The following is an 11,114-nucleotide window of genomic DNA, read 5'->3' as shown; positions in this document are numbered from 1 at the left end:
ACCATTTCCGAACACCCCATAGCATTTCCAAGACGTAGGTTAGTTCGATTATAATGTGGACTTTTCTAGTTCCATGCCCCGTACAATGATGGGTATTCAACAACAACGAAAGCACTTTTTCATTCTTTCATATACTAAAGGGTTTCACTTGGAAAAGAAAATGTTCTATACTAACGGATTCGGGTCCATAACCATGGGTTCCAATGCACGAGATCTTGCAGTACTTATCAATGAGGCCCTATCCATTAGTATTACACAGAAGAAATCAATTATAGAAACTAATACAATTAGATCAGCTCTTCATAGACAAACTTGGGATTTGCGATCCCAGGTAATATCAGTTCAGGATCATGGGATTCTTTTCTATCAGATAGGAAGGGCTATTGCACAAAATGTACTTCTAAGTAATTGCCCTGTAGATCCTATCAATCATCTAATTAATTTATTATTATTATTATTATTTTTAATTAACATTATATATTTAATTTTTGAGACCGAAGGATAATCGGTCCAACAATTTCCTATCAATCATGAAAGAAATGTTAACCGGTATATTAATGAGATATTAACGATAAGTGGATGAAACTCAAATAGATACTTCTTGACATGAAATTATATTATATTAGTGTCCACTGACTTTACTTTATATATAAAATATTTTATATATTTGGAGCCAGAAGAATATGGCTACGGACTACGGTCCAAAACTATTATATTTATTAATCATTGCACCAACATAAAATTATAGTAAAAAATGATCGTAAGTTGGTTTTCAAATTTATTTTCTCTGTCTTATTATTATAAATTTATTACCTTTTAATCAACTAAATATCAAGTCGAAACATTGTACCAATCCTAAAAGAACTAGGGTACGTTTGTCTATAGTTATTTCGTGCACGCAATTATTCCCTTTCTGCTATCAATCATAGAAATCCACCAATGATAAATTTAATTAAATAAAGTGACGCCGGACATCTCACTTTCCAACTTTAACTTGCTTTTCAAAATAGATTTGCACATTAAAAATGAATTTAATTAAACAAGTTGATTCCTTTTCTGCGTTAAAGATTAATTTAATTCATCAAAATTCTTTGTAGAATTTTAAAATCACACGGTTGGCGCAGTTGGTTTGCACTAGGACAAATACATCTTACTCATGAACTAGTAACTTTTATCTTGTTGAATAATAATTAAACAATAATATTGTTATATTAAAATTCATTAAGAATTCACTTTAAAATTAATTATTGATTTGGTTGGGCTCTAAATGAGCCCAACCGAATCAAATTTTTATTATTTAAATTTATTTGACATGGTAATTGAAATTGAGTGGTAAAAATAATTATTCAAGGTTAGCTTAATTTTTTTTTAAGCTTGCTTTGAGTTTGGATTTAGTTTAATTCATTTTTCAAATTTTTTATATTTTAGTTGATAAGTGAATTTGATATTACAAATTAATTTATTTATTTAAAGTTTTTTTTATTTATGTACAGACTTGATAAAAAAACGTATTTCTTAATATTATTAATGAATATTATTCGCAAATAATTCAAAAAAAATTAGAGATATTTATATTATTTTATAACTTTGAAGGATAATATTGCATAAGGAGAAGTATGAGGGGGTGAATTGAAATATTCCCTTTGAAGATGGACAAATCGGAGCCTTGGGCAGTGGGCAGTGGTTCTAGCAAAAGGCAGAGAGCAAGAAGGCGTTGGGAGAAGGGAGAAGCATGGCGAGTGTGAAGGAGTACGGTGCGGTCGCGGGAATGGTTTCAGCGCAGGCGATCATCGCCAACATGTTGCTCCTCTCCCGCTACCTCTTCACCCAAGGCATGAGCTTCTACGCCTTCGTCTTGTACCGCCAGATGATTACAACCCTCGTCATCGCTCCTATTGTTTTCTACCTCAGCAGGTTTAGCTCCTGCTCCTTTTTTTTCCATTGATTTTATTTTTTCCTTCACTTTTGTTTTTTTGGTTTGGAACTTGGTATTTTTCATAGAAATAAAACCCCTTTAATCGATCTATTTTGTATAGATTACTGAGATTGTGTTCCTGAATTGGGTGGCAGAGGGAGGAGGCCTTGCGTTCGGTGGAAGAATGTGAAGCAGATCTTTCTACTCGCATTGATGGCGTGAGTGTTAATTGCCAAGTAGACCTTGCATGCATTCTGCTCATTGATGTAGGCTTTATCTAAATTCAAGATGTATCTAAGTTTTAATTATTTATGGGCCCATTGTTTTAAGAGGTTTTTTTTTCCTTCTTTTTATTATATAAAAAAAAATCGCAAAAGCACTCTGTCACTGTAGTACAAGAACAGCTAAGTCTTTATCCCTCTAGTTAACTGGGTTGGCTATATAGATCCTCAAGCACCATCAGATTTAACCCTATATATTTAAATGAATATTATTTTATTATTGTTAATCAAGTCTTATTTTGTCTCACTTTCCTCAATAAATATGTATATAGATTCATTTATTGGTTGCCTAAATATAGATTCATACTATCTTAAATGAATTTTTTAGAGTTTTTCTTCAATAGATGCAACCCTGACTTTCTCTTTAATATTCTCATTTTTTATCTTATTCATCTTCATATGTTTGCACATCCATTTTAATATTCTTATTTTTACAACTCTTATCTTTTATTTATGTGCTCGCTTAATAATTCAACATTCAGCTTTATATAACATAGTAGGTCTAATTACTATTAAGATACTTTATGATCACAAAGAACACTTTTCGTCATCCTCTATTTTAATTATTCTACTTATATCCTATATAAAACACCTTTATTAACATTTTCATCCTTTTGCAAAAATGATCTGGATATTTTCAGTTAAATAATATATATTTTATCTTTAATCTACTAAACTTTAAACCTTTAACTTCCTGTGTCTCCTACTAAGATTTGAGCTTAGCATTTATTCCTTCACGTGTCTTATTAATCAAACTAATGTCATCTAAAAACAACATGCACCATAGTAATGTGTATTGGACATAGTAATTTAAGGCATAAGGCGGCCAAAAGTGCATAGGTGCTTTGGGGCTTGAGGCGCTAGGCGCAAGGTGAGGCGCATACGCCTTACCAAAGCAAAACGCTTTGGATATAAATTTGTACAATTCAAACATATATAGGAAATTTTTACCAAAATATTTCACTAACAAAATTATAACCCATGACCTATTAAACAATAATGTGAATACAAAATTCACTAACATTCAAATATTGAAATAGTTTATCTTTATAATCAAAATCAAACTTCAAATTAAAGAAAAAACAAACTTCAAATATTGAAGAGTCACGCAGAGAGAAATAAGTTTGCAAAGGATGTTGATATTCATTTTCTAGGGGAGAGGTAGAGTCACAAAAGAAAAATGCATCACATGCATACAACATAATTAAAGGTTGATGTTCATTTTCTAGAGGAGAGGAAGAGTCACGTTAGAAAAATGTGTAGCATGCATGCAACGTAATTAATGTAAAGGGTAATTAAAGGTATGGGTTGGACTTTAAAATTTTTTCTCTTCAATAAGGCTAGGGAAATCACGACTTATGGGCATCTCCAATAGTTAAACTTCTCCATAAGCATTTTTGTAGTTTCCAATATGCTACATCAAAAAGTAAAAAAACCTACTATTCTCTCTACAATCAAAAAATCCTCTTGATCCCCGGGCCATGGTGTCGCGGTAGGACATCCAGGTTGTCACCCAAGCACCTACGGTTCAATCCCCAACTATGACGTATTTGTAGGAATTTTTTCTCCAAATGGGGCGCGCAACCAAAGGATGATGGGCTCTTGGGTTACCCGCTGCGCGCACTTACCGATGGCGACCGGTGGAAAAATTCCGTGGGGTCGGGTCGGTCACCGAGGGCTAGTCAATGAGGCTAATTGGGTTTATCAATACAATAAAAAAAACCTCCATACAACCTTTTTGTGGGTCCTACATTACAAATCACATATTTTTATTTATTATTTTTTTCATTGAATATCCCTATATAATTTTTACTTAATATTTTAATCAATTCTGATCTTTATTTAATTTATTTATTAATTTTTAATTAATTAATTAATTTATGAATTTTAATTTAATTTAATTTAATTTAGGGTTATGACTCGAGCACATGAGCATAATGTTGGGCTATGACTCGAGCACATGAGCATAAGATGAGAGTTGCAGAGATGAGGATGTTAAGGTGAATGTGTGGACATACAAAGATGGACAAAATAAGGAATGAGAGCATTAGAGAGAAAGTTGGAGTTGCATCTATTGAGGACAAACTCCGAGAGACACGTTTAAGATGGTACGGACATGTGCTTAGATGACCAATAAATGCTCCAGTTAGGCGATGTGAAACTATGATAAACATGCATATCAAACGAGGAAGAGGAAGACCAAAAAAGACTTAGAAATTAAGAAAATTCAGAATTCAGACTTAGAAACTAGTGTGCTCGTGCACACGCGTTGCGTGTAATATAATAGGAGATAGAGCTCAATGACGTAAAAGGATTCATACAGCCGACCCCACCTAGTGGGAAAAGGCTTGGTTGTTGTTATAATTTAATTTAATTTATAATTTTCATTTAATTTTTAATTAACTTATGAATTTTAATTTAATTATAGTCATTTGTATTTTTTTAACTTATCAAATATATTTATTTTCAAAAGAAAAGAATATAATTTGACCATTAAATAAAACATTTTAATTGTTTAAAAAGTCAAACATGTAATATTATTTTTTCAATGATTAATGGTTCCATCTCCAAGAGAAAAAAAGCAGGTTTGAAAGATCAAACCTACTCTTGAACTAAAAACCTCAAAGCTCATCTCCACACTCATTAAAGCTTTTTTGTTGAGCTTTTTTAATTTTACAAACCTTTTAAAAAGCTTGCATTGGAGATGCTCTAAGCACGCCTTAACCTCTCAAAAGGTGCACGCTTAAGCGCGCTTCTTTCGAGTATTGCTCCTAGGTCACTACCCAAGCGTAAATGCTCTTTGCGGCCCCTTGCGCCTAAGCGTAGCCAGCATATGCTTTTCGCAACTATGGTCTTGGATGTGTCTAGTGATCTCATTCATAACATAACTAGTGTAAAAAAAATGAACTTAGAGTTGATCCTTAATGTAGCCCTATTTTAGAAATATTTTAATTAATCAACTTATAGTTTTCACTCTTGTCATTACATTGTAAATACATATCTTTAATTGTTTCAATATATGTTATGCCAACATCTTTCTTTTCTAGAATTCTCCATATAATTTCCCTTGGAATTCTATCATAAGTTTTTCTAGGTCATCGAACACCATGTGTAAGTCTCGCTTCTTTTCCCCTTTCAATCAATATCTTAGAAGATATATAGCTTCTAGCATTGACGTTTCATGCATAACTCTAAATTGATTTTTGGTCAACTTGATTTATTTCCTTAATCTTTTTTCTATCCCTCTTTCTGCAAAGTATCATGATATGACTAATTAGTTTAATGCCCTATAATTCACATACTTTTGTACATTTCTTTTGTTTTTATACAAGTGAACTAAAATACTTATCCTTCGCTTATTACACCTTTCCTTCATTTTCAATATTAGGTTGAATAATTTCACAAGTCGTTCAATACTCTATTTCCCTAGGCACTTCCATACCTCTATTATTAGAGAAAAATATATTATTTCTAGTAATAATATTGTGTTGAATTAGAGTGAAACATATCACATTATTTAATGACTAGTTTTTTTTTTTTTTGGATGAAATAAGCTCCATCTTGGTTCAATATGAACATGGTATTGCAACTAGGCAAGTCCGCAAGTACCTCTAAGATATAACAAACATAAGGAGGTAGTATTAAAGCTAGGATATTCTAAGTGCATTAGTTCTGCATTGACGAATTTGGTGATCCATTATGTCTATATATTAGAAAGGTGTTTCCCTTCAAGTGGTTAGTCATTTTGGAATGTGTTAATTAGTATTGTACATGTACAGTAGTCCATTATATTTATATATTGGGAAAATATTCCCTTGTCAAATGACTAATTATTTGGAAATGAATAGACTCTTAATTCAATATGTTGTTAGTGTTTAATGCTCAATTTTATTTTAATGCTTGAAATTGCAATCCATTTTATTCACTAGTAAGTGGTTGATTTATCTATTTTTTTTTAATTTCATATGCATTTTGTAGAGTGACATTGAATCAAATGTTGCATAATGCTGGTATCGCACTCACGTCCTCCATCTTTGTTGGCGCTATGAACAATCTCATACCGTCAATTACTTTCTTGCTAGCCTATCTCCTCAGGTGAGTATGTAATTAAAATATAATGCATCAATTTGGAACATAACTATTGTGCATGGGGCTTGCATGGTGATTTCCTATGAAGGTTCCTTGGGAAGTCATTTGATCTAATCCGAGAGGATTCATCAAGTCCTTTATGCATCACATGAATTTGTATGCAGTTCTTTATGGAAATCTCCAAGCAAGTGCCTTATGCAGTAGTTAAGTTCCTTAAATTGATGTGTGTTTCACTAATTACCAGTGTGATTGATTAGATTGGAGGAGTTAAATATAAGGAAAAGGGATGGGCGAGCTAAGATCCTTGGCATAATTCTAGGTTTAGGAGGGGCAATGGTGATGACCTTCTTCAAGGGCCATCATGAAAACCAACATCTACAACAATTAGGATTAAACATGGAGTCATTTCTCTTGTCGCCAATGCTCAAATTCTTTGGCCAAAGTGGTGATAGCTTCATATTGGGAGCCTTTATTGCCATCATTGGGTGTTCCTCCTTCTCAGCTTTTCTACTTTACCAGGTACAAACTTTCTTTATGTTTAAATTTTCTAATTAATAAGATTTGAATGATCACTTAAAGGTTATCATTCTTGATGTTTCATTTTGAGTTGTATGGCAAGAAGAGTTGTGAATGCTTATTTGTTATTACCTAACAAGCAAAACTCCTACTAGTCTATGCAAAATTTGAACAAGTAATAGTTGCATAATATAATTTTTCTATTATGATCTTGTATGTTGGTTTAGACACAATGTACATTATCAAGGTGGAGTTTACAACGAGATACATATGCGATCTAGGAATTTCTATAAAATACTTGTTATGAGAGAAAAGATAACATTCTTCGGAAGCAACTAATTTCAATAAAGAAGTCAACTTATCGAGATCCCAAACAAGAAGAAAATGAATCATGGAGATAAAAGTGCACTTACAGAAGGGAGTCACTCCCCTGGGATTGTATATATTTCTCAGCCATGGAAATCATCTGTCTTAAGTTGCCATCCAAATGAAGGAACTATGTGAAATTCTAACAAAAATCATGAAGAGGCTTCTTCGGGTAAAAATACATCTGGTCATCTAGATAGTAATGTGGATGCAATGAATGATTTCAGAAAAATCAAGTTAGAGAGGAAATGATTAAAGTTCACCATCCTAAATAAGGAAAATGAAGGGGAGCCTTGGCGCAACGGTAACGTTGTTGCTTTGTGACCAAAAGGTCACGGCAGGGTAAGACTGCGTACAATGGATCCTTCCCCGGGATTTCGTATGACGGGAGCTTCGTGCACCGGACTGTCCTTTTTATCCTAAGTAAGGAAAACATTTACAGTTCCATCTTTATCAAGTTAGTAAAGATCTTAGAAGTTGTTTTCATAGTCAGTAATGATCTGAATGTATGATATTTTTGGTTATCTATAAAGATGAAGAACCTTGCAGGTTACATTTTGTACCACCTCTAATTCAACCTACTCATACTTGACAAACCTTAACTTCAGAGGATGATTATTTTGTATACTGAATGTTTACAGGAGACAATAATTGAAGAATACCCTTGTAAAGTCTCCCTCTCGTTCCAGATCAGTTTAATGGGCCTCCTCCAGTGTGCAGTTGTTTCACTCATATTGGATAAGCCCTCAGCCCTAAAACTGCAGTGGAACATGCAGCTCCTTCTCATACTTTACTGTGTAAACATCTCACTTAGATTTCTCTTTTGCTTTCTGCATCGTTGTTATCTGATGGGAATCAATTGTGCAATTTTTTTTATCCCTTGCAGGGAATTTGCATGGGTATAGAAAGATTCATCATAATAATGTGTGTGAAGGAAAAGGGTGCAGTCTATGTTGCAGCTTTCAATCCCCTGACTACAGTGATTGTGGCCATTCTTGAGCCTTTGCTACTGCATGAACAGCTCACCTGGAGCAGGTAAAAATCTTTAAAGATGAATAATTTCATTTGTTATTTCACTTGTTAGTCTTTTTCATTGATACAACCAGGTAAAGGAATGAAACAGATCATTTCAATTATATACTAATGCAGCCAAAAAGTAGAAATGAAACGACACATTCTACTTGTCATTTCATTCTCATTCTCATCTAGTGCTATCTAGAGTTAATGCCTTGAATTCCTGAGAATTCAAGATGAGACAAGGTACCAGCACATAATAAGTAGCAGAGTTCTTGGATGATCATTTCTATAGTTTCTTAGTTGTATTTTGGATTTCTTCTTGGATGAGAATTTCTATGCTCTCTTATCTGTAACTTGTTTTTGTTTTTAATTATGTTTAAGACCTTGAATAGAGGCACCTTTAAAGATTGCGTATGAATTCGGTGTTAGTACATAGTGATTGGGTGCAATTGTTGAAGGTTTGAGTCCAAAATGTGTGAATCAGATTCTTTTAATTGGTTGAAGATAAGAGACAATTACCACCATCATGCTTGCCTAAAGGGGTACCTTGAGATTTGAGACTCCAATCAATCTTATAGAAAATTAGTCAGTGGAGCAGGAACAATAGGTGTCTATGGGTTGTGCCAAAACAGCCTGGCTTAGCTACTGCTGCATTTGACCTAGATCAAATAAAACCATTTTTGGGTAAGATCAAGCATGGCCTTGGTCAGCACTGACCACAACGCAACAGTGACAACAATTGTCTAAAATCATAGGAATTAAGCTCTCTAAAAAGAATGAATATATGTAAGCCAACAAAGCTCACTTCTCTCCCTAGAGAGTGTAGATGAGCATAAGGTAGAAAGCAAGGTCTCTCTTCTAGGGCTTGAGAACTTGAAAGTCTAAAGCCTTGATGGTTCTAAGGTGTTGGAGTTGTTTGGAGCACTTGTGAGTAGAATGATTGGTATTTTTTTCAGTAGCCTTGTTATCCTAACACCTCCAAGGGTGCTTATATACCTAGATCCAATCTTGACCTTTAAAGTTGAGGGACAAATCTCTAGTCAACTAGATAAAGTACTCTAATCAACTGAACATTCAAAATTAGTGCATTTGAGCCAACGATACTATGCACAATTGACTCGAAGAGGCTTTAGTCCATTTTTGGCCATCATAGGTCTATTTTGGTCATTTAAAACCATTTGAATTCGAATGAGATTTTTTCTTTTTAGGAAGTTGGATTTTCCCTGCTATGCTGAGCATGATTTGGGTGAAAATTGACTTCATGCTCAACACAACTTGACCCATTTAAGTCTAGCTCATGTCGAGCCAAGTAGCTGTGCCAATCCGACACTCCTAAGAGGAATAACAAAAGTATGAACAAGCTCCAAACAACTTGAGAAGTCGAAATACTCGTAAGTTACATGAACTAGATGAATGTTTCTTCTTTTCCTCTTCTACGTTTCACTGCGCACTTCAATTGTTTTCTTAACTTTTTTTTCCTCTCAGCTAGCATTTCTTGAAAGAAATTTGATGTTTCTGCTACACACTGGACAGCTTGACGGGCATGACAATGGTTATCGTTGCCCTTTACTTGTTCATTTGGGTGAAGGCTAAGGGAGCACCTCGTGACTCTTGCCGATATGAAGATCCAAGAGAAACATGGAACAATAACACTCAGGTAACAAGCAACCAACAGCCCTTGTTATCCACAACCATTTTGTAAATACATTTATGTTAAATTAGGTTATATTAAAATAAAATAAGATTATTTAAATATAGATGATTATACAGTAGAGAATAGAATCTAATGATATTAAAGAATCTATATAGCAGATTCTACTTAATTAGTAAAGTTTGATTGTTGTTATTATTGTTGTATTAGATTATATGGACAAAAGTGTATAATTTGTAATAGTTTTAGTTAAAAATATTCTAACATATTCAAAATTATTAAATAATTATAATTAAAAATATGTTAGTATTAGTAAAAAAATGTTTAGATATTAATTAAAATTATTTTAATTTGATCAAATATTATTGAATTAGTTTTAATCAAAATTATTACATTAATATTTAATCAAAATTGATTCAATAACATGGATTAATTTAAATTAAAACTACTATAATATCAAAATTACTTTAAATTTGCTCTAACTATTCTATGTTGGATTAGTTTTAGTTAAAACTGATATAATAATGTTGAACAAGGATATTTTTAAAATAGAAGAGTTCCTTTTGATATAATTTTTAAAATTTGAGTGTTATATTGCTTTACACTCTATTTATATTTTAGCAACAGGACGACGTTACTAAATGAAATTTGAATCTATTATTCCTCTAAAATTATCTCAACAATAAAAATTATCAATTGCCTCCAAACGAAATTTACCCACTGAAATTTATCAATCAATCTTATTTGATTTGATGTAACATGAATCACCTATATTTTAGCAAGAAATAAGGAGGGAGCCCAGGTAATGATATAATTGTTAGGTCTTCTACTGTATAATAAAAGATCTGAAGTTTCAATCTCAATTACGGTTCACTGTAAAAAAAAAATTTCTCAATTAAGAGACCGATCTACGAATGTCTGTCATTTGATGAGTCTATTAATATTTTTTAATTTATTTTAATGATTGGTAGAAAATTTTTATAAGATTAAATTAGTCATCTCGATTTGAAGGCTGGATACTTGGATTTAAAAAAAAAAAAAACAGGAGGGAAAGTGACATATTCGACCCGAGCTGAATCACTAAAAACTTTCCAATTTTCTATTTTTCTATTGAATTATGGGGATGTAACAAGCTTTTTTTTTTTTTTTTTTTTTTTTAGTTTCGGTCAAAGTATGAAGTCACTATCGTTCTTGTTTTTTTTTTATAACTGAGGTTTTCAATTTTCTTACCATCCAACTAATCCGGAAGGCAACTTGCTCTATCCCATAAAATTTTTTC

General features: G+C 32.6%; 1 protein-coding gene across 6 annotated transcripts; it reads left to right on the top strand.

Annotated features, from left to right (window-relative positions):
• The first annotated feature begins 1,671 nt into the window (after positions 1-1,671).
• Positions 1,672-10,118, top strand: LOC122042599 (WAT1-related protein At2g37460-like). Of its 6 annotated transcripts, XR_006129314.1 has the most exons (8): positions 1,672-1,914; positions 2,071-2,133; positions 6,175-6,291; positions 6,543-6,804; positions 7,809-7,964; positions 8,054-8,202; positions 9,393-9,575; positions 9,670-9,856. XR_006129314.1 is itself a non-coding variant. In XM_042602779.1 (7 exons), exons 1-7 carry the CDS (start codon positions 1,733-1,735, stop codon positions 9,884-9,886), a joined length of 1,098 nt encoding a protein of 365 aa, XP_042458713.1. In that variant the 5' UTR covers positions 1,672-1,732; the 3' UTR covers positions 9,887-10,118. The 6 variants fall into 6 exon arrangements, 5 of the variants coding, with proteins under 5 accessions (XP_042458713.1, XP_042458716.1, XP_042458715.1 ...); XM_042602779.1 differs by lacking the exon at positions 9,393-9,575 and having other exon boundaries at positions 9,718-10,118; XM_042602782.1 differs by lacking the exon at positions 9,393-9,575.
• The last annotated feature ends 996 nt before the right edge of the window (positions 10,119-11,114 follow it).

Source organism: Zingiber officinale, chromosome 2A (assembly GCF_018446385.1).
Source record: "Zingiber officinale cultivar Zhangliang chromosome 2A, Zo_v1.1, whole genome shotgun sequence".
Taxonomy (NCBI): Eukaryota; Viridiplantae; Streptophyta; class Magnoliopsida; order Zingiberales; family Zingiberaceae; genus Zingiber; species Zingiber officinale.
This window is presented reverse-complemented; position numbering and strand designations above follow the sequence as displayed.